The sequence below is a fragment of the Anarrhichthys ocellatus genome, unplaced genomic scaffold (genome assembly GCF_004355925.1).
Source record: "Anarrhichthys ocellatus isolate YVR2014 unplaced genomic scaffold, GSC_Weel_1.0 scaffold6, whole genome shotgun sequence".
Lineage (NCBI taxonomy): Eukaryota > Metazoa > Chordata > Actinopteri > Perciformes > Anarhichadidae > Anarrhichthys > Anarrhichthys ocellatus.
Genome location: NW_022280036.1, coordinates 2,718,909 through 2,743,796, shown reverse-complemented (window position 1 = coordinate 2,743,796; position 24,888 = coordinate 2,718,909). Strand labels below are relative to the sequence as shown.

General features: G+C 43.6%; 1 protein-coding gene across 1 annotated transcript in view; it reads left to right on the top strand.

Annotated features, from left to right (window-relative positions):
* znf536 (zinc finger protein 536) overlaps positions 1 to 24,888 on the top strand; it is a 224,436-nt gene that overhangs the window by 151,691 nt on the left and 47,857 nt on the right. The window contains 1 exon segment of the mRNA XM_031846060.1: positions 2,721 to 4,481. Within this exon segment, the coding sequence (XP_031701920.1) occupies positions 2,721 to 4,481 (1,761 nt within the window).

Here is a 24,888-nt window from a genome sequence, read left to right as displayed (position 1 = left end):
TGGTTTTGTGGCGGCAGTGATCTGTCATGTGGCTGGGAGGTTGTGCTGTTTGCGCTGATATCAATTAAAAGTGGATTAACGGGTACATAATGACCTTTAGCAGTAAATTGTGTGTAATGTTGCAAGGCAGGATACAGTATATTCCCCAGATGTCACACCAGGCCCCTGACGTATGATGGAGCAGATGTCTTAGCCAGTCCAAATGGCCCTCTAAGACACACACACATACATACACACAGACTCAGGCCGACAAGCATGCATAAACATGTGTTCGCACACATTCCAAATGGCGCACACACACACACACACACACACACACACAAGTACGTAGACACAAGTAGATGCAGAAATGCACTTGTCGTCTGTCTCGCTTTCTCCAGATATATTTAAATGCTTAATTTTAATGGAAAAGTGGAATAAACTGATGGCTCTCTGAGGGCATTTGTATTTATTTTCAGTTTGCCTTCCTCAGTAAACATCAAAAGAGAGTGTCAAACACACAACTCTTCTGTGCTTTTCATTCTCATTTTAGATATGTAGATAATACATTAATCTACCCCCCCCTCCTCCCCCCACCACATGAACATTAACAACCTCTTATAAGGAAAGAAAAGACAGAGGCAGAAAAAAAAGATCAGATCAGTCTAATTTCTGTCTAATTTGGCTCCTAGAATATCATTTTGTCCAGTTAGAGGAATTGAGAATGATCATTTGCATCAGGGACGTTTCCTTATTGAATCAGCACAGAGCCTCTGTTCGGCAGCACACAGGAGAAGCACTTATTGGGTTAAAAGCTCATCTCGTATGGTTTATTTTAAATATACTCTATGCTTCATAGCCACTCTAGCGTAAGATAAAAGATATCAGGGCTATCTGACTCTCTGCACGCTCTCTCTTTCCCTTTTTTGTCTCTCTTCGTCTTTCTCTCTACTCCTCTTCAGAGTTTCCACCTTCAATTTTCTTTTGTACACCCTCCTATTCGTTTCTCTCTTATATCAATATTGTATTGAGTTGGTGTTTGTGGCCCTTTATTTGAGAACTCTGCAGTAGGTCTGCAGATCGCAGTCTTTTTCTGGAATGGTGCCCTCTAAATAATGATAAATTACTTGAGCAGTATGCCATTTGCTAATTATATCCATGATTTACTACACAGCCCGACTTAAATCATTCAAACCAGCCTTGCGTAACAATGCCTTTTTTTTCTTTTATAAAATGGTTTCCATGTGTATAATCTAAACAGTTTATGGCCCTATACTGTGTATATAGAAATGTGCATGCACATAAAACATTACAATCATCCTTTTTTGTTCTTTTTCCACCAATCCCCCTCTCTTTTCACTCAGTCACTGTTATCCCTCTAACAGAAATTCCACTCTGGGAACTTTTTATATGTATATATTAAAAAAAAAGAAAAAAAGAATCCAGCTTAGCATTTTTTCCCTCTCTGTTCATTGTTTAATGAATCCAAATCTGGCTCAGACTCCAAGCCTATTATAATTGCAAGCAGGATGTGTTCTATTTCAACATAAGTATCATTCCAATGGAAGATCCACTTCTGGCAGAATAATGCTGGTGTTATACCATTATCAAGAATATTCATTAATATGGATGTGCAGCACAAATAAATATATGTAAATGTTACACAACGGATTCACCCCTCTTTTACCGTAGTGTAACTCTCTTTGATCCGTGTATCCTGTAGTGACCCATATTGTTCTTAATCATAGGAAACTCTCAGCTTCACTGCAACAAGCATGTGGTTCACATATGCCGCCTTCACATTTCTTTTCTTTTTTTCATTTTTTTATCCAAATACTCAATGAGTTATTTTTGCATCGTAGCGTATCATCCATATTGTATTCCAGTGGTCGGGGAGATGCTATGCTCGGGCTGATTTATGCTTCTCAAGATAAACTGCAAATAGGGAATGACCCAGAAATTGCACTCTCATCGCCGAGGCACAGGCCTGACAGCAAGCAAGGCCAGAACAGAGGCATGATGACCCCACTGCATGCACACACATCCATGCACAGATGCACACAGACACAAACAGACCGAGCCGCACCCTCAGCCCCAGCCCTTACCCGTGCAAACACAGATAGCATCAAGACAGTTTGTTGTCAGTTGAAAATATTATCTCTTGTAGTGGACTGAAAGCGCCATATGGTGAAATGTTTTTTTTTTACGGTGTTGATGTGAGTGATGCCTCACTTGGCGGGGCTGGATCGAGCTGGATCGACCCACATTCAGATGCCTATTCCACAACCCTACCCCTGTCACAACACACACACACACAGACACACAGAGTCTGTGGAAGACTAAAGACTGTTCATTATCACTTTGTGTTGTATTTTATTTCATTCTATGCTTTAGTTGTTTTTATTTCTAAACTTCTACTTTCCATATTTATTTATTTTTCTATCTTCCCTCATCCTTTTTTAAAGAGTTAGAAAATGCATTTGTTTTTATGCCTACTAAAAAGGCAATTGCAAAATATCCTCTTTTTCCACAGTAGTCAATGAAATGCACATCTTTTTTTGTGAGCTCTACCCATTTGACCTAATTTTCTTTGTTCAGGGAGGTTACATGACCCTAGGGTCCACATTCCCTGCTCCAATAAATAGATTTTGATATCCAGTCAATCTAATAATCAGGTTAATTATTCACTGTTTTCCCTGTCTTTCCCTTTCTGTTTCTCTTTCTCGTTCTCGGCCTCTCAGGAGAGAAACCCTACCGGTGCCCTCATTGTGACTATGCCGGCACCCAGTCTGCCAGTCTGAAGTACCACCTGGAGCGCCACCACCGCGAGCGCCAAAATGGCTCCACCACCTCAGGCCCATCCTCTTGCCACACCCCTTCTTCTGACCACAAAGAGGATCATGGGAAGACAACCGGTGGCGGCGTCTTTGCTCGACCAGATGTCCTCCGTAATGTCTTCAAGAGCATGCCTCCCAACCTAGACTTCAGGGCAGGTCCAATGCTGCCACATCAGTGGGCATCGGCTGGTATGATGTCTCCGCATGACCGAGATCGTGAGCGCGGGGACCGCCGCTTTGACTCCGCCTCTTCAGCTGAGAACATGAAGACTGCTGATGGCCCGTCTTCCCTCGTCTCAACAGGGACAGATAGCTTCTCCGACCTAAGCAGGGCTTACCAAAGCATGATGGGAAACGGGGTCCACTTTCAAGGTTCTCTCCAGGCCTTCATGGACAGCTTTGTCCTCAGCTCCATGAAGAAGGACATGAAGGACAATCAGAGTTCAGTCCAGCTCCAGGCCCAGTGCTACCATGACAATGGCGAGCCCAAAGCAAAGCGGGCCATTTCGGCTGACCAGGAAAGAGAAGACAAGACTGAAGCCAAACAGAACTCACAGCCTGGTAAACCTGGGTCCCAGTATGAACCACTTGATCTGTCTGTGTCAGTCCGGCCTGAGTCTGCATCCGGGTCCCTCCCTGGGTCTTCAGTCACCATCCATGATAATGTGGCGTGGCATGGCTGTCTCTTCTGCTCCTTCTCCACCTCCTCATTCGAGATCATGGCTCTGCACCTCCAGGCCAACCACCTGGGTAAGGCCCAACAGCAGCGGTCTGATACAGGCAAGGAGCTTCATGGAGAGAACTCTCCCACCACCTCCATCATTCACTCCTCCAACATCAAGACCTCTGGTATGGCCCTTGACGGAGACAGAAATGGGGAGAAAATCCAGGGAGGCTGGAACAACCACATCGACCAGCCCTACAATCCCTTCCAGAGTGACTTCTACAGGCGGTTTGGTGGCTTGTATGATGGATCCCAGAGGGTCAACCAGGGCCTTCAAGCGTATTTAGTCCCTGCAGAGCAGGGTATGGACCTACCCACGCGGGCCTTTGGTGGAGCAGCTTCAGCTGGGGATGACCAGATTGCTGATAGGGGCTCCCGTGGAGACACCGAAGAGGACCAGGCTGGATCAGATGATGAGGTTGCAAAGGCCGGGGGACGCAGTGCCAGTGACACCCCTTCAACCACCCCCAAAAGACAGCAGCAACAGAATTACACCGATGAAGAGGAAGAGGAGAGAGGAGTGGCTGAAGAGGAGGAGGAAAGAGATGAGGATGGGCAAATGGACGTGGAGAGAGAGGAAGATGGAAGTCCGACTTCAGACCGCTTCCAGAACCACTCCAAACAGCTCCAAGACAACTCCTCTCTGCCCCCAAGGGGTGGAGGTGGTTTGGCCGCTTCTTCCTCCGCCATGACACCATATTCTCTGGTTCCCCAAACCAAGAACCAAGCTTTGCCACTGGAGAAGCAGTGGCAGCAGGGCCTGGCCCTCCTGTCTCCTGGAGGTCCCCCAGGACTGTTGAAGACTGAGCAGCACACCCACCTAGAGCAGCAGATGAACATGCTGTCTGTCCTCAGAGCCTACAGCAATGACAACATCCCCGCATTCAACGGCCTGGGAGGCGGAGCACCCACAGGGGGCATGAAGAGGCCAGATGCACCTGGTGAGTGTGTTTAACCCCTACTGGAACTATAACAGCTGTAAAGCACACACACAGATATCCAGACACTTCCACCAGCCCAAAACCACACACATAAAAAGTCATGAATACACATGTGTTAGAAACACAAATTCAATTTTTCCAGCACTTCATACACATCCACACTAAACACACAAGACGAACACATACATTTTTTTCCCTGACACCCACAAAGAAATCTCAGACACTCACTAAAGGTCTTGAGATTGGCTCTGAAGTGATTTCAGCCTTATTTCAAGCAGGTTTAGAAGCTATCAGCCTGCCGACTAGCAACAGATTAATCTTTATTACACGTTTATATTACTGGAAGTGCAGCGCCTCCCTCCAGCTCCGCAGCATGGAGGGAATAACCCTGGATGAGTAAGAGCAGGACCTCAGCTCCCCTTGCCATCTCCTCCACATGTCTCTTAACTATCTTAGCTCTCATAAAGCCGGCTCCCAAAAGCCCATTACTTTTTAAGACTCGTCGATCTATGACCCTGTGAAAAATGAACTGTCAACTTTCATGATTCTGCTAAGGTTACAGCCGCTCCTTGAGACTGGAGAAGGAAATGCTTTTTTCTTATTTCTCTATTTCTCTATTTTTTTTTTTTTTACAACCCTTTTTCGCTATTTAGGGGTGGTTGCTACAGTCTGTCTGTAGGAAGAAAGTTCAAACCTATGGTTGGTGTTGACCTTTGAAACATACTATTACAAAGAGAAAGATTACTTAGCTCCGGTCAGTGACAACTCCTTCATGTTCGAAAATTGAGAGTAATTTGTTGAGAGTGAGCAAGCAATTGCCCATATTTGATTCAAAGTAGAAAACATAATACAGTTTATTTTTTCACATTCATTAACTGCCAGATACAGTATGTTGTAGCTACAATGTTTACTCAACTGCAGTCCCTTACACAGATTGTCATATTTTGCTTATTTTGTCAGATTTAATCAAGAAAAAAAAAAATCTTTTTACTATTTGTTGCCTCACTGTTAGTTTCGGTATTGCCCAATGATAAAATCATAAATCATTTTCATTTTGTGTATGACAAAATCAAGTGACATTTGGCCAGTGAAATGTAGAGTGTATGTCTAGAGGCATACATTCATAAAGGCACAGTAGACACAATAATCTATGATAATAGCGACGCCTCCGTTAATGAAGCAATGCAGCCACATGTGTTCATCTGACCTTTCCATCCGACAAAATATTGTCCGTTGTCATGGAGCCAGGCTCTCTGCATAGCTTAACGTTATGGAAGAATTTTAACCATATAAGATTGATATATAACTATATGTTTCATTTAATAGAGAGGTGCCTGTTTGTGTGAGAACGCGCTACTTATTGTCTTAAGCTATGTAATGTTGACACTTCCCTTTGTAACTAGGAATGCTTGACCTTTATAGATAAGCTCTTCCTCTGTGGAACAAAAGCCTTTCTTACTTGCTGTAGTTTGTCCTCATCTGATTGTAATTAAAAAACCCAACAAGTTATTATGTGTGCAACTTCTTGGCAACGGATATTCACCATTCAGATCTCTAGCTAGATAGCATAGAAACATATAAAAAGATTAAAGGAAACAAGTCAAATCGAGTCATGCTGCTTGAGAATGAATATGAATGAGTTGTTGTACTGAGCTTGACGTTACATTGGGGCGACTTCTGAAGCCTTCAGCAGTCGTACACGTGTAGTAAAGGGCACGGTGAATTCACAACGGACCACAATGAAAGGAAAAGAATCGAGTGATATGTGAGGTCTTTCTCACCACACGCTAACACATATGTTTCTGTTTGTGTGTCAGCGTTAACTCTTCCATGGATTGCATGCTGTGGATCCCATGTGAACTCTTAGCAATTACTTTTCCTAGTATTGATATAAGTCTCTCTGCTGAAACCACAAGTACTGTTGCTCTTATAACTATCATAACGGTGACTACAAAAGCAACTATATGTTTGCTGCCATTACAACAGAGGCTTTAACTATTGATGCTCAGTTCTATATTTCTACTACTCTCTCTACAGTTACCTAAACTGACTACTGCTCGTAGTGTAATGACTATTACCTTTGCTCAATAGTTGAAGACGTTTTGTGATCTTCTATTTAAGTAAGTATCAAATCCACAAAGTCAAATTATTTTTGAAAACCAAACAAAGAGGTTTTGTTGCCTTAACATAACCAAGTCATTTTCTCACATTTTAGTTTTCTTTTCTTTTAATTTACAATGTTAACGACGTGTTTAAAACGGCAATCGTAAACCTGGAGAATGCATTTTAGTCATATGGGAACAGAGTTCTGTAGTCTGTATGTCAGTGCTGTGTGGCTGACCATCGTTACCACTATCACTGCTACTGTGACTGCCGCCAGTTCTGCTACACACACTGCTGTTGTATCACAAAGATTGGATGGGAAAATAGACACTCTTGTTTCACAGCAAAATGCACTATTACAGCCCCTCTTTATGTGTCCACTTGTAAACCCCTTGTGTTGGGGGGGTCACCCACATTCCACTGTTATTCGGTGGGCGGAGAAGGTGGGGGCAGCAAAGACAGCCGCAAAAACCCAATTCAGACCTGGCAAAATGTGATTATCTGGAGTGGGTTTGCATTAGGTTTGTATGCAAATACAGCATAAATCATTAATATCGAAATTCTCCCTTGAATCTGCGGGAGCCGTTGTAGGGCACGCGTCTGGACGTCTGGAGTGGCCGTCTCTTCATTAGTATACCCAGAAGAGGGGGGGAAAGGGTTACAATGCACATGAATCTACTTGCACTCTGACACGCACCAGATACACACATAAGGATCCAGGAATTGGATTTATCAATAAATGTCATTAACAGCAGCACTGGCCCTGAGGTTTCTGTAATCAGACAAGGTATCTGGTTACTGAGGTACTGTACACCGTGTAAAGACTGATACCAACCCGCACCATTTGCTGTACTGTAGATGTGCTTAACGCAATCAATACTTGGCTGCAGTGCAGACCTATCTATAGCCATACATTATCAAACTTGAAGTATTACATTATTGAAACAGTGCTGTACATGGCACGACTGCTTGTGAACATTGCTCCTCACATCGTATTACTTACATTACCTTAGCCCCCTCGTTCATTTAATATATTAAACGTGTGCCAGGACTGTGGAAGGTTGAGATTGACAAGCTTGGAGAGAGGAAGTGTTGATGGCGTTGTAGGACTTGGACGAGCGCGTTGAGGATTCCAGAGGAGAAAATGGCAGAGCTCGTAGCCGAACACCTCTCGCAATTTTGAGAAGTGGGCTACATAAACAGAGAGTTGGTGGATAGGAGAGAGAAAGAGGAGAGGGGATGGCTGTATATTCTCCCATCAATTAGACCCATTGCTTCCAATTAACAAGTGCTCTCACATTGAGCTCTATAGTTCTCCACATAAGTGCTGTTGGTGTTTGTTGGGGATAACTCTCAGAGAGAGTCACCTCCTGTGCATACATTAGATGACAGTAAAATAAGCTTATTTTTGAGAGGATGAATGTTTATGATGCTGCCTTACTTCAACCCTGGCTTGTGCAAAATTACGTTCCCATACAACTCAATTGCATCCTCAATTACGCCTCAATGGAAATGGGGTTCCTCCCAGATTATAGTCGAAGTTTTAAACGTTGTATATTGTAACAAACTTCTTTGTTAGGTTCAGTAAAAAATTGGGTTTGGCTAAAGATAAATGTGCTTGTTAAATCATTTAAGTTACGAAGGCAAACCTAAATTAGTCAAAGTTGACTTTTGGTTCCACACAGGACTCAAACAGCGTTCTACTGTGTTAAAGTCCTGTGTTTGTTTGATCGCAGGAAAATAGTCTACAGTGATTGTTGAGAGGTATTCTAAGAAACGTAGATAACATGTAACCATAAAAGAATTAAATGAAGCAGCTGCTCAGCTTTACTGGCAAAACACTTTCTTCAATACAGGACAGCTCTCACAAAACGTTGAGGTTGAGGCAGAGACACTGACAGGAGGATTGACACGCAGATACCACATGTAATAATCAATCACAAAATGTCCGCCATACGGGAGAAACCCTGAGGCTTAATTGCTGGGCACTTTGCGTGGGCTCTGAATGTAAAACTCTGTACGATTGCAGTGTTGTCGATACACACGCTAAGTCTGAAGTAGATCAGATGAATGCTTCTCGACCTATGGAAGAGATTCCTTGCTTTATATATAAGGTAAATAATGAGAGATATATTCTATTTTACTTTCCCCCCATGCAGTCTTGCTTCGACGTCATTGGCCCTTTTCTCCGACAATCCTAAATTGTAACTGTTCGTGTGTGTGTGTGTGTGTGTGCTCGTGCGTGCGCACTGGGTTAAGGAGGTTGCATCTGAAATACAGCACTGCTTGTGTCACTGGTGGCCAATTACCTCTGTCAGAAGTAATGTTCTCTATTCTGCCGTCATTGTGAGGGATTTGAACCCATGAGTACTGAGGTCATATGAGAACAATGTGCAAGACATGTACAGACCACACACACACACACACATATATATATATATATATATATATATATATATATCAAAGGAGGAGAAGATTCAGAGGCATACTTTCAGAGTAAAGTTCAATAACAAGATGATATGTGTGTGTGTGTGTGTGTGTGTGTGTGTGTGTGGGTGGCAATTAAAGACATATGGTGGGATAGGTGGTCTCGCTGTGAAGCGCAGATGTATTGGATCACAGTTGTCATTAGTGGTGTGATTTTCACTTTATCTGGTTTAAGTGGAAGAAAGGTAGACATGGCAAATGAAGCTCTACACACATACACACACACACACACACACACAGGCTGGTGTCTGTACACGCAAACAGTGTAAGGAATTATTGAGTCTTGGGCCTGCATTTATCAAATTGCTAAAATGTGAATATTTGGATTCAACTGAAAGATAGAAAGGAAAAGTTTTTGCAACTATTCACAAACTCAGTAATAAAAGCTAATGAATTTAGTCTCTGAGAGCTCCTGGCGTCTCTTCAATTATTTAAGAATAGATCCTAGATGACAGCACACCATCTGAGACATGGTTCAGAAGGATTGTACCAAATATCATTGGACATGATTAATATGTTGCTGAAGCTAAATGTTCACAGTAATTCATAACTGGTTATTTTTAGCCTATTTGCATTTGATTTGAACCTTCGAGAGGACGTTAGATCACTCTTATTCCTCTTTTTGTTACAAACAGCAAGAATAAAGCTGACACTGATTTTGTTTGCAATCACTAAGCGAACTCTCTAAATGAACTAAGATTTATCAGCTTTATCATTTATGTCCTGCTCCAGTTTGCTTTTCTTTTTCTTTTGATTCCAACCAATGTTCCATTATGTAACCCTTTATTAACCCCTATTTATATATGCTTATATAATATACATTCATATTTCATCGTTCCTGATTTGATGTTTTAATTCCTACTGGAGATAATGAGGGTTTTATGCAAAAATCAAACATGTCTTTGAATAAAATGTAAATTGTATGTCAGTGGGGCAGACAGAGTAAATCCTTGCCTGTGCCTGGCTCTGAATGTAGCTCACGTTTACACGTGCCTGTACATGTGTCCTTAAAGCTAGTTAGGAAGTTGTTGACTCCTAAATTGGAATTTTTAAAACAGTTCGGATGAATACAATGCCTTCATTTGGGGCCCTCTTTTTCATGTACAGTAAATGAAACAATGTTTCATTTGACAAATTCTTGTTTTTAAAGAGCTGTAAAAAGGTGTAGCAGTTGAAAAAGTAAACGTTCACTTATTTTGATTTACGTCTGTAATTTAAATTGCGTAACAAACGTACTTATTTTAGTCCAAACCATGATGTTTTACTAAACCTGACCAACGCGTCCTCGTACCTAAATGTAAGGGTCACATTTGAACAGGTGGGTAACGCTGTGAAATGGTCAAAGTTTGGTTCGGTTTAGGAAAACATTGTGGTTTGGGTTCCAATGAGTATGTAACGTAAGTTAAGTATGTCACACAAGTGGATTAACATTTGTATAAAATATATGTAAACATGGGGTTGTTTGTACAAATGACCTACAGGGTCGGTTATTGGGGGGAGGACAGTCTCCTCTCTCCACACAACTTGACTCCACCCTTTTTTAAATTCATCTCTGTTCTGTCTGATTGATATTTAAGCCCACACATCTGCAGACATGCATACACACTCAGCCCCCCCCCCCCCCCCCCCACACACACACACACACACATTTAAAACTTGTGATAATGCAAAACCTGGTAATTGCCAATAATACTGTCCTCATCAGGTGGTTAATTACCATGAATTTGGTTGCTGTTTGTCTCGAGCAAACATGTGCACACACACATAAACACTCACACAAAATGCTTTGACAAGTGGAAAAGGCCTGAGGTACTTATTGCTCCCAGACACCCCTGTGTTTACTAATGAGCTCGACGGATAGCTTACCTGCACAGCGGCAATTATTCTGTGCACTTAAAAGTATCGCTGAAAGTTCAGAAAGGTGACACCCGAGAATCCTAGTCTTACGGTCTCATTCAGTATCTATATTGAGGATCCGAATAGGCTACAGATAGATGGTTTGATCAGGCAGTAGACTTGTGCAGTGGTTAAAAGAATGCATAAAACAAAACAAGATGAACATCTCCACTCTTTGTCATACCTGTATCCTTTTATTGTGGCTGCACAATGAGGCTATAAACCATTAGTTCTTACCAAATATGCGAGGCTTGACACGGAATGGCTCGCGGCCCCCTGATAGCACTATGACTTGCGCATCACTTGCAACCGCTATCCGCCCCGTCTCAAGGTCCGATTCACAAAAGATATTACAGCTCATGAAGTTTTGCAGCCGAGTGTGCAATTTGCCCTTTTTTTTGCGTCTGATTGCAAATATTCATGTGGCAAAGTATCAATGTTGCCTTTGCGCCAAAGAACACAGTAGGTAGAATAAGAAAATAAAAGAAAAATGTCTAAATATGGGTTTTATTATCTAGTCTCACTTCTTTTACTAAATGATGCCGCATTCCCAGATCCAGATCTCTTGGTGTGAATGAAATCATATTATTAAGACAGAAATAATATGAGGAAATGCAGGTCCTAAATTATTATAAAACACACATTCTGACATTTTTTCTTGCGAAAATGTCTTCCTTCACCCTGAAACTCTTTGTTGTGTCACTGGACCAGGTTCCTGTAAACAGCTTAACCTGATTGACAACTTCAACCAGAGTCTTGTCCCAATATCCGACCGGCTGAATCTCAGCCACCTGGCGTTTCTCTGTTCACAGCAAAGCGAGTCCACCAAACGCTCCTTCATCTCTTCTCAGATCCCTACATTTCACTTTCCCACACTCCGGGATCCTCCCTTTTTCTTTATCTCCGACTCTCCGTCTTTCTTTCTCTCCTCATTGCTGGAGGGCACGGGCTCCTCCAGTGATTAAGCCTTCTGGAGGGCCTGTCTGCCCGTCTTTTTACCGAGGAGGAGGAGGAGGAGAAAAAGAGGAAGACGACTGTTGGTGATACACTTCCCCCCATCGGCTCTCTTTGCGTGCCTCTGCCATGCCGAGATGACAGCTTTGACAGCTGGCAAAGGCGAGGTGCTATTTCACATGTGCAACAACATCACCAGTTTAACTTGTGCAGAGGTGAATTATCACCTTGTCACCCAAAAGTGCAAATGGTGTAGTTTTCAAAGAGCAATTAAGTGTAATAGCTGCTGTCAAGCCCCAAGGATGGTACCTGTTGCTCACTCTCTGTCTCGCTCTGCTCCTCGGCAGATGTGATAACTCAAAAAATATTTTCCCCCCTCGCTAATTCCCCGGCTATCAACGGCTGCGCCCACTGAAAGGTCCCTTTTCTTGAAAAAAAGGCTTCCTATTCTTCCTGTTGTTCCCTCTCTTTCTTTCTTTCTCTCTCTCTCAGACATATTCGCTAATACCACCGATGATACTGGCCACATCACTTTTCCTGGAAGTACAGTGCAGTGAATGAAGGGGCAGTATCGAGTTGCCCTTGAAAAGGAAGTGGAGACGAAATGCTGGATGATTGCAAAGTTACACGACAATTATTCTATTCATTATTTCAGAAGCAGGATGGGGAAACCGGGGGTGAAGACAGCGTGGGAGCTGGGAGGTTACAGGGAGCTGGGGATCACATTCACACTATACACTCTATATACAGTATGTGTGTGTGCATGTGTGTGTTGCAAATCAAGTGCTTTTATGTATATATGCAAGCCTGCACCCCCCCCCCCCCCCCACACACACACACTCATAGCCACCGTTGGTGCGCATCGCATTCGATATTGCACAACATGAAACAATGGGTTATAAATTGGCCTTCCAACCCGATATATTTGACATGATCTCTGCTTCCCATCTCGTTAGTTTGCTGTTTGTTTCTTTTCTTCCCCGACTCCTGTAGACTTTGTTCAGTTTGAGTTGCTCCTCTTAAGAATGCAACGTTCCCCCTTCCCCAGGCGCCCCGGAGATGTGAGGAGGACGCCTCAGAGGAGTTGTACTCATAAAGCCTCCTCATCCTCCGAGGGAGAGGCAGAGAGAGACAGCAGAGACAGCGAGAGAGAGAGAGAGAGAGAGAGGGAGAACAGTACCGGCAGGCAAAGACACACAGGCATAATAACTACACTTACACAGCTAGTCGACACATAATGAGACAATGCCGCGGCAACTTCAAGGAAAAACACAGATATATAAAAAACAACAGAGAGCATGGCAGAGAGAGAGGAAACAGGGGGTTGGGGGGTAAAAAAATGAAGAAACTATGTCAACTTTTATTTCCTCTGTTATTCCACATCAATGGAGGCATGCAGTGATACTAATAAAAACAAAACAAAAAAAGACATACACAGGTATAGACACGTAGGCAGCAAGTCGGCGTGTTTGAAAAAGCTCTGTGGCAATTAAAGACAAATAACTCGCATTATTTTTCCCGTAGCGAAGGATGATCCCGACCACTCGCTAAAAACGTCTTTGATTTAAACATCAAAAAAAGGCGTCGAGAAACAAATAAATAAGACGCAAATAAACAAAGTTGCGCTCGGAAAGAAAACACAGGGAGAGAGAGGGAGAGAGCTCAAACCGCGGGGGGAATAAGAAAAAGAGAATAGCGAGCTTCGAGACAAATAAGCCAGCAACATTATAACAGCAGTTAGAAAAATACACTTAATTCCTCGGCAGAGATGGATATAAACTGCATTGTTGCGTCGCAAATCCCAGCGACCGGATTTAAACTGCTGCATTGTTTTATTAGGGAAATATGTGGGTGGAGGAACACTGCTTGTTCTAATTACAGTGATTTAATCGGGATTACAGAGGTTACCTGGATGAGGCAAGGGGGCATCCACGGCAAGGGCACGTGCTTTTTGGCGCAGACTGGTTCCGAGCTGCTCCTCACCGGAACTCGTCTGCCACACTGACTTCAGCCCAATGACAATGGCAACAATGACTTTATTTTGCTCTTGCGTGAGTAAACACTGGCCTATTGTTCTGCTTCTCGCCACTCTCTGTCTTTAACACCCCCTCCTCCCGCCTAGTTAAACAGCAGGCAGAGGGGAATCCATTTTAATCTGATTAATAACTTAGTTGATCACATTTAACCCAATTTTCATTCAGTGCCGCCCTTGTCCGCCCCGGGCCACGCCCACGCCGACCTTTGGAGCGGTCCACAGTAACGATAAAGCACAATCGCCGCCCTTGTCCCGTCAGAAAGGCTGAAGATGTTTTCCATCATTACAAAAAATGTAATGTCCCCGTCTCTCTCTTTTTTTTTTTAAAGGGGATGCTTTCCACAAAAGGCCAGGCCTGCAATTTCGTGTGTGTGTGTGTGTGTGTGTGTGTGTGTGTATGTTAGGGGGGTTATTACAAGTGGGATTCGAGTTTCCTGGGTCGCAGGGATGGGAACAAGTTTTCTCATGCATTCACAGTAATATGAATCGTCCTTTTAAAACAGATATGGTTACATATTAGTTTTGAAAGGTACAGTAACTGGCTCAGTGTTAAGCTGTCCTCCAACACTGGGGCTCTTTGTCCCCCCCCCCACACACACACAAACCCCCGGCCCAGCTAATAACTGGCCCCTGATCCTCATCTCTAACTGGCTCAACTTTTTTTTTTCTTCCCTCTCCCTGAATGTATCTTTGATTACACCGTTATATGAGCTTCGTTTTGTCATTTCAATTTCACTCGACGTGTTTAGCGCTGAGAGATTTGTATTCAGGATTGGCAATTATGATTAGAATGCCACAAAGTAAGCCTTGTGAGGTTTTTTTTGCAATGACAAGTGAAAGAGAGAGAGGAAAAAATATCCTTCCTCCCTTCCTCATACACACACACACACACACACACAGGAAATATGAATCAAATATTCATGAAGTGGGCTGAGGTTCTCATACACCCATATGCTTCCTCATTCAAGCAGCTTGCAGTGGACACAGGCATCCATCCAGCTTGTGTGCGACACAGCCGGGTGTGACAGAGAGCATGACAACACCTCCCCGCCACCTATCACCGCTGCCCGCGATTATCATCAAACAGGGTTTCGCGGCGGAAAAGAACAACAAAAAAAACTCGCTCCCCTCCTTCACTCTTTCTCTCTTTCCCTTTGTCCTCGTTGCCCTCCGCCATGCCCCTGTGACTTCCTCCTTTCGTTTAATGATCTGCCGCGAGAGAGAGAGAGAGAGAGAGACAGAGATGAGTCCTCTGAGCTGCGTGATTCACCGGCCGGGAATCCTTGTAAAATCAGGGCGGCGTGCGTCCGCCACTTTCCAGAAATTGTAAGAAGTCTATGGTTTATAGTGTTTTTATTGTGCCTCGGCGGGAATGAAAAAAAGAAGGGGGTGCTGTGAGCGGAGGGTCCGGGGTTTGGGGGGGGGGGGGGTGGATTAAAACTAAAGGGATTAGCACCACACTTTAAGATAAATCTTTTTTAATGTGAAACCTCATCCCCGCTCATTCTGGGGGTAACCACTCCTATTAACTGCTTTTTCTCTCGCTCCCTTTTTAATGCGGCCCATTTTTGTATTTTTTTTTTCCAGCCGAGCAACTTTAAGCGCAGGCTTTTTTTGGACGCGGCCCGCGCGCGCCGCCAACTCTGCCAGTTACACAAACAACGTCCCCTTTTTAAGCTTTTAAACACAGAACAATGGCAAAGCACATAGCTGCGCACATTAATGCTTTTGTATATGGGAGGAGGGAAGAGGAGGAGGAAAAAAAAGAAAAGCAGAGGAGAAGAAAAGAGATAAGCAGAGCTTGGCTACGCTGCCCCTCCATCTCTCTCTCTCTCTCTCTCTCTCTGGTTTCTCTCTCCTCCCTCACTCAGTCTCTGTGAAGAGGAAAAAAAATCAAAATCAAATCCACGCTGATCTGTATGTGTCGGGGAGGCTAAACAGACAAACATCATATTCTCAGTCTCCAGACTCTAATTGACTGAACAAGGATTGGTCACACTTTTAAGAAGCGTTCCATAATGGATTTCCATGTTTGTGCCTTTTTTAACTGGCAGCGCGAATGGAAGGCATAAATGTTGTCTTTATTACCGAAAACAACAGCCCTTCTCTCTTTCTGTCTCCCTCTATCTCTCCCCCGTATCTTCCTTTTTGTTTCATCTTCTTCTCCTCTCTCTCTCTCTCTCTCTCTCTCTCGCCGTAAAAGACGATACGAGCCCCCGCATTCATCGCAAGGTCAACGCCGCCTGACAGATGACAAACGATCTCAAGATGGCCACATCATCTGTCCTGTAGTTGTTGGGCGCAAAAGAGATGAATGTTTCTATTTTCTCTTTTCTTTTTTTATTCTACTTCCCCACTTCTTTAATTGCATTATCACGTCATGGGGAAGGGGGAGGGGGGGGGGACTGAAACAGCCACCTGATTATCCGTGGCACCGGCCTCGAAGTGCTTCCAGGCCAAAAGCGAATGGGGCGGGATAAGTGAGCAAGGAGGGAAATCTTTTCAAAAAATCTGCACTTTATCGTGTTTCTGTATCAAGAAGCAGACTTGGCGAGAGATGGCTATTCAGTATTATGTACAAGCTGCTCATCAGATGGGAGTTGGGTTTATTTCTGTGCCCCCCCATCTCCCCTCTATCCCTCCCTCCCATCCTCTGCCACCCCTCTTGTTTGCTTCCCATCCAAGATGTGTCTCATTTTTTTTCCCCGACTGGACAGCTACATCACAAATGCCCAAAAAACAACAACTTGGCATCCTCGTGTGGACAGAACACAACTTTTCATTTAAATGATTTGATTGATTCTCTCACTGTTTATCGTTTTTTTTTTTCTTCTTCTTCTTCTTCTTCTTCTTCTTCTTCTTCTTTTTTCCCCCCAGGCTCATTATCTCCGGTACGGTACGGTAAAGACACCGAGCTAAACTCCGCCAGTGACGGCCACTTTTGACAAAACACTAAGTGCATTTCTTAATTATGTGACTCCTCTCTAATACCGCTGTCATCTCGCAGACAGTCCCTCTCCTCGCTCTCTGATGTTGTTATTATGTTCTCATTTGGACGCCGGCTCTCTGCAGGTAGTCATCCCGCCGCCGCTCCCCCTCAACGCATCCCTCCCCCCCTCCTCTCACTCACTTACACACACACACACACACACACATGTTCTCTTTCTCCTCAATTGCTGGTCCTTGCTAAACTTTGCTTCGTTGCTTTATGCGTCATTGAAAAAATGATATAATTTTGTCAAACATTTCCCAAAATTATAAAGATTTCTTTTTTTTTTTTTGGTCTTTCACCCCCTTCGCTAATGAATCCGTCCCGCGATCGACGCCAATCCGTCGAACGTCCCGCCGCTCCCCTTCCTCCATCTCCACCTCCTCTTCATCGCCTGACAAACAACAAAAAGCTTGTTAATGAAGAAAACAAATATTCAGCAACTTTATCAGAAGTGAGGCAGCAGGCACAACTTCTTTTTTTCTGAATTCTTTTTTTACTCTCTGCCCCCCCCCCCCCCCCCCTCGCTCTTTGTGAAAGAGTGCCGTCAGCTTACCTGAGGTTTTATAGGAACACGTCTTTCTTCCAGGCTGTTAACTTGAACACAAAGGGAGGAGGAGGGTTGTTTGCTCATGAGCTTTTCGTACCGCTGATAAAGGCATCAACCAGCCACGGACATGTTCTACATGTACACTACTACAACAACAGGGAGGCGCTGTAGTCCCGACCAAGACAGCTAACTTTATTACTCCTTTCAAACCTTGACGAACTCAAATGTGCTCATTCGCGAAAGGAAACTCGATAAAATAACTCACCGTAGCTTAGAATAAATACCAGTTTAGACCAGGCAGACGCTGCTCTGGGTCAATAGGATCCTGGTAGTTGGTCCTGGAATCTATTCAAATCTTTTATCGAAAAGGTGCTGCAACTGTCGCAAATTCGCATCACTGCCGGTATGAATAGTTTTGATTCGAGTGTTTAGCGCTTAATTGGTGTCGTTGATTCGTCCACTTACCTCAGTGGGTAAAGGCCTTAAAAAATGCAAATTTTATGCAATTTCACAACCTTTTTTTGTTTTTCCAGTGACTTGAATTTATCCAGTTTATCCCTACAGTAGTTTCTCTGACACAATAAAGTGAGCCAAACTAGTCTATTGGTTTTTATTTGGGGGGGTGGTTGAATGTCAGAGGTTGCAGTATTGGATCTTACACCTATCGAAGCTGACGCAGTATAACAAAGCGTGCAGGGCCCAAAGTAATGATCATATACAAATATCAATATGAGAAAGAGTGTGTGCTAAAGAAGACACATTGCTATTGATGTTTAAATAACTGTAGTGCCGGAGAGATGGAGAGGGGGGGGGGGAATGTGAATCATATTTTCTCACTGCCTTGTGGGGTAAAAAAAGAAGAAAATAAAAGGCACATAATCGAACACACCTCACGAGGTGCAAACAGTGAAGCCACGGGCGAGATAAAAGCAGCACCTCTCTCTCTCTCTCTCTCTCTCTCTCTCTCTCTCTCTCTCGCTCTCTCTCTCTCTCTATCTCTGCCGGGTGAAGAAAACTGCAAATAAATACATAATCAGTTAGTCTGCTGTTTCTGCCATGAGCCGCATTATCTGCTTGCGTTTCCGCTGTTTCCTGAAACAGACAAAGAAGGGAGTGTTGGACAATGCGAGCTCGGATGATAAAAAAGAGTAAAAAAAAAGATGTGTTCAAAAGTGTTTTTTTACATTTTTTTTTGTCCTACTCCTGCGTGTGTCTTTTTAATTTGTCTGGGCATACGCAGCTGTATTTGCATTTCAAATACTCATATTTGAAGAGGGTGGTTTAAATGCCAAGACGCGAGTTGATGACAATCACCTCGACTCAAAAGCATTGGCAAAAAAAAAAACCTTCTCCTCGCTGCTGACATTAAAACTAAAACCAACGGCCGCAATGCAAACACAATACAAATATATATTTATCTTCTTCCTCCGCCAACCTTTTCTCTCCCTCCATCTCATTATGTTATTATCAGTTTACATTTGAATATCAGTTCCTCCACTGCAGGTTCAACAGTGTGTGAGCCGCCTCAAACTAAAATAAGAGAATAATCAGCAGGGTTCAGAATGAGGAGGAATTGATTCAGCGGCAAACAGTCGGGGTTTATACACACACACACACACACACACACACTCTTACGCACAGCCTCCCTCCCGTTTGCTGCCTTTTCATCACTTTTCCATATTAATTTCTGTAATTTACAGTAAGTCCAATAGCTGTCAGTCATGCACGCACACAAACGAAAAAAAAAAAAGAAAAGATTTTGAAAACGCTGTAAATTTACAGAGTTGGAGGGGAAACAGCTGCTGCAACATTTACAGCAAAGACCACTCTAAAATATTAAAGACGTGTCATCACCGCCGCTCGGTCCCTGCATCTGTAACCATCTGCTTTCTATTAAAACATTACACCCAAAAAAAGGCACATCAGCTCGCTGATGCTATTTCCAGCCCTTTTTCTTTTTTTTGTTCTTCCCCTCTTTCAGATCTGCTCGATCTGTATCGGCACAGACAAACAGCTCTTGTGAGTCCTGCTGAACTCCCCTCCGCTCACTGGATGCATCCCAAAAAAAAAACACTACTAGTTTCTCAGTATGTGGTGCTTTTGTACCACCTCTGCTATCGAGCAGCGGACATTAAAGGGATAGGTCAGGAAGTGGTGTTGTATGAGGTTGTTATCCGTAGTCACTGTATTACAGTAGATGCCCGTCGCAACACCCCCAGTTTGGAGAATCGGACAGGACGGGAGAAAAGCAATGTGCTGCTGTGGACGAGGGCAGCAGCACAACCTGTTGTAGACACTCGTACATCTATAGCAGTACACTATATTTAGGATATTCTCCAACAGGGAACTGAACTGAAAGTGAAGCTTATCTCTACTGTATTTGTCAATGGCTTTAAAGAGAGCGTGGATGAGAATCACTTTCTGTTCAGTTCCCCGTCAGAGAGGGCCTTCTGAAAATATTCTACATATAGCGCACTCTTAAACTGATTTTGATTTGCCCACCTTGAGGTGCCGAAAGTCCGTTGTCCTGCTGCCCCCGTCCGCAGCAGTACATCGCTTTGCTCCTGTGCTGGTACTCTGTTCCTACAAACCCAATCTACTGTAAGTAATACACTCGACTATGGATAAGAACCTCATATAGCTTCACATCAGAAAACTCAAACTATCTCTCTATCAAATATATGACTGTGGACGTCACAAGTTCACAAGTTTAAGAGGTGTGCTGTCTTATGTGCAGCAACGGAGCTGACAGAAAGCCCACCTGTTTACACTGAGATACGTACATCCTCCGGCCCAAAATCAATAGTGCATCATAGTGGTGGTTGTTTGCATATTTTAAGGGCTTTTTAATTTATCTTCTGTCAATCATACATTCCTCTTGATGAGCAACAACAGGAGGTCAGGACCCCCCCCACGTTTCTGATTTATTCCATTGCTGGTACCGTCCGCGCATGTCCTCCAGCAAGACACTAAGCCCTCAAAGTTGCCATGACTGAGAGTGTCAACTAAATGTCAAAGAATGTCAGAATTACAGTCCTCCCCTCCCCGATGTCCTCGGGTTACTCAGGGGTGTGGAGGCGTACAATGACTCAGACTGTTTAGGGGGATGACATCTGTCCTGTTAGAACAGATAGAGAGAGAGAGAGAGAAATAAAAAGAGGAGAGTGAGAACATGGGCTTCTGAAAGCAGCGCTGCCAACTATTATGTTACAACCGGACGGGGAGCGATGGGAGGAGAGACTTATAGGGCCCAGTCAAAGGTAAACAATTACAACATGGTGAATCACTTTTTTTTTGGAGCGTGGCTAAAGGAAGATCATCCCTCCCACTTAATAGGTAATTTCCTTTGTCTCCCGAGGATCACATCGCATGTTGCCTGCGACGGGGTGGTCTGGCCCGGGAAGGAGAAAGAGAAAAAAATATTACAGAGTGAAACTTGGCTGGAAAACTTACACGACGGCGTTTCTTGAGAACCATTCTGTTCAAAATGAAACAAGCGCCCGTTTGTGAGGAATGCAACGACAGATTCGGAGGGACATTTCCCAGTTTCTGTGTTTTTTCTAAAATGTATTTCATGCTCTCTGTCATCTTGTCTGCGCAAAACTAGTTGTCCATTTTTGGGCTGTCATCTCCCTCTTTTTTTTTTTTATACATTTGCAGCCACTTCTCCCTCTAGTCCCCCCCCCGCATCTCTCCCCGTCACTCTCCCTTGTGATGTCACCATCTCGGCGTGAATCATTAGGATATCAGTGTTCAGCCGGTGACAGAAAGCACATGATTAACAAGCTCTCTTGTTTTTCCTCTCCTCTTTATCCTCCTCCCTTTTTTCTGAAACGAGGACTCCCGCTGCTCCCAACGACATTTCTCCTCGTTCCACCCCCCCCCCGTCCTCCGCTCCCCTCCACATCATCCCTCCTTCCCTTCTCTTCTCCCCCTGTCGTGGATGGCAGGGAGTCACAGGTGTGTGACAATAATTACACATACACTCAGAAAAAAAATAACGTCGTTTCCTCCATTTAATAAGTTTGCAGTAAAATAGGCAGCAAGATCCAGAGAGAGGCAGAGAGCTCAAGTCTTATCGGATACCCCAACCTCTAACTTAATCATATGGCTCTTAAGAGCAGCCCGCCACCAGCTGGGGCTCCGTAATATGCATGCAATATGTGTGTAAAACGATACGCTTTAATTTTGAGCCCACTTTAAGCAGCAACAAAATCTGTTTATATGGGAGACATTTAAAAAGAAGAGAGGGAGGGAGGGAGGGTGAGCGGAGGATTGGGTTAACTCTTGCTCTCCGGGCCCGACAAAAGCCATCTGTTGGGTGTCGACTAGTATCACTGTACACAGTGTAATGTACAGAGAGTGGGGAGCAAATGGTGATGCACGAGTTTTCTTATTATTTATGTAAAAAAAACGGGTGTAAACTGAATCAGAGGGAGCTCACATACCACTCTGCCCCCTGTGTTAAAATGTGGTTTCCTCCTTGTATGTTACTAAAGTTGCTGTAAAGCCAGACTTTATGTTAACATTTGAAATGAGATATTACGCTCTATGTGGCCAAAGTAAAGGAGGAGGAAGTATGCGGTATAAAGAGCAATAAATTCTGCAAAAGAAGGAGGTCTGGGTTGGTGGTTGGGTCAATACACAGGACTTTCACCCAAGAGACTGGCGTTCGTGTCCTATGTAGCCTTACCTAATGTTACCACATTGCGTATGTAACCAAGAGTATTTCCTAAACCTACCCAAGTTCTTTTCTTTTAAAACTGCAGTGTATTTTTGAAAATACAGTGTATGTAACAATTGACATGCGCAAAACTGACACCAGAGGTGTCCCCAGACTGTCACCGTCTGAAGTATAGGTCCACTGAAAGAGTCATATTTGATGAGTTGGGGTTGAAAAGTTTAATGAAAACAGAAAATCTGAATTCCATACGCTTGCTGGTTTTGCTGCTACAGCCCTTCTTGATCTGGTCTGACCACTAGCGAGTGTTAGCAAACCTTAGATAGATATCGATGTCAGATTGGTGACTTTATGACTCTACATGCTTCTGCTGCTGTGGTCTCAACCTGTTTTGCCGTTAAGTTTGGAGGACCTCAGCTAAAACATGGTTTGACATGACCTTTAGAATGACCCAGAATGTTGTTTGTTTTGTATATTTAACATGTGAGATGACATCTATTGCTTTAGGTTAAATAAAAGTACTCCAATGAGGTTATAACCTTCATCCTCATGGTCACGGAAACTACTATATGATTCTATCCAATGCATACTATTTCTGGAAACTTTCAGATCCGCGCTGAAGTATTGTGCCTAATCCACTGGTGTCAGTGGGGTTGGAGATGTGAGGAATATCCTTCTTTTGCCTCTGGTTTGCATTTGTGCTGATTGATTATTCGAGCTGATTTGGTTGTTTTTCAGCTTCAGAGTTACAAATGTCAGAGGCTTTTTGTACTGGATACAAACCGAGTTTGTTGATGGTAAATGACTGTGATCACATGGGTTTTGGGAATCTCCAGGCGATGGAGGCGGGACAGACAAACTGAGCTGCTGTTTGCACCATCTAGTGTGTTTGGACCGGGGGGGGGGGGGTTATCACCAAGGACAAGGGAAGTAGAACGCTTTCGGGGGAAGGAAGGAGTGGAAGTGGAGAAAAGAGGAAAAGATTTGGAGGGGAGGGCGGTGTGTAAACTTCAAAAAGCCTCTGACAGTGCTGCTGCCTCTGCCGCCGCCAGGCCTGACCACTCTACAGATGCTTTTGTTCCCCGATCGCTCTCTTTTTGCAAGCCTCCTCTCTGTAAACCCCCCCCACTCCTCTCCTCTCCTCTCCTCTCCTCTCTTTTCGCCTGGTGTCTTTGGTGATCCAGTGCGAGAGGAGCGACAGGGCTATCAAAGCCATCACTCTCTGTTACAGACTTCAAAACCCGGGGCCCCCGTCCGTCCATCAGCCCCAATCATCATATCCGCGAGGCCCGAGCAGGAAAGCTTCGCACACTGGAGGAGAAATATTTGATCTGTCTTTCTTTGCGAGGATCAACAGTCACACAAACGACAGGAGTGCCCCGGCATTGCGAAAGGGGGAGGAGGAGGAGGGGAGAGGAGGAGGATGTGGGAGGACTGGCGGAGGGCGGCAAGGGAAGTGAGGAAGGGTATCATGAGGGAGGAGAGAGATGAAACTAAAGAAAATGCACCTCCACTTGACTTTAGAAACTGAACTCTTATTCCTCGCAAGGATTTCATTCACATGTCATATGTGTACACTCTAATATAATTCATATTTGAGCATCCGAGGCACGTGACATGTTGGACATAGACTTTATAAAAAGGGGGGGAAATGTCGGTTGGTATTTCATTATGTTTAATCATTAGCACCATTTGGTTTTTTTTTCATTATCTTTTGATTGTTTTTTCTCTTCATAATTTACTCTCCTTCACTATCTTTCATTAATCCATGCGTGCGATGTATAGACATGCTGCAGGGTAAACCTACCTAATCTTATTTTAGCCACATTTTTTATTTTACATGCTGAGCATCAAAAGATAAAAAAATTAAAAACATGTAATTATTGTAATATCTCTTAAAATTAAAATTCATGAAATTGCAACATAAAGTCATAAAAGTATCAAACATCACAAACAACTTTTTTTTAATTTGAATACGTTCACGCACCGACAGAGTGTAGATGTTTGAAATGACATGATATCGAATTTTAATACGGGATTGATAATTAATATCAATTAGTAATTGAGGTCATTTATCGACCATAAACTCATTGTGGATTTCAAGTCCTTTTAGTGGGAACAGGTTTTTCTCCCTGAATTTATAATTTATAACCTTGTAATATTTCATAAACTAAATTATTAATAAAAAAAAAAAAAAACATAACCGGCAGCTCAATTGATAATGAAAATAACTGTTGCATAGCTGTGGTCCTATTTATCAGCGTGTGTTTTATACATAACTGACTACTGACATATTCTTTGCGAGTGAGGTCATGGGTCACCCGGCGTTTTTATTTGTCACTTCACCGTGATATAGCGCTCAGGCTAATAGGCCTGTATCTACCCGTGTATCTATCAATCTATCTCGCCATCTATCCGTCCATCTCGCCGTCATATGGCGGTTATTTATAGACATCACCGTGTGTGTGTGTGTGTGTGTGTGTGTGTCTCCAGGAGACGGCTGGTATAGTTAGCTCTTAAATCCTGTATGTGAGATCAGACTACATAATTACCTATCACATTAAGCCCTTTATGTCCACCAGACTTAGGCCTCCCTCTCTCTCCCTCTCTCTCTCTCTGGAAGCAGCAGCAGTGGAGCAGCTGGTAGCATTATTGACACACAGTGTGCCTGGGGGGGGGGGGGGGGGGGGGGGGGGGGGGGGGGGGGGGGGG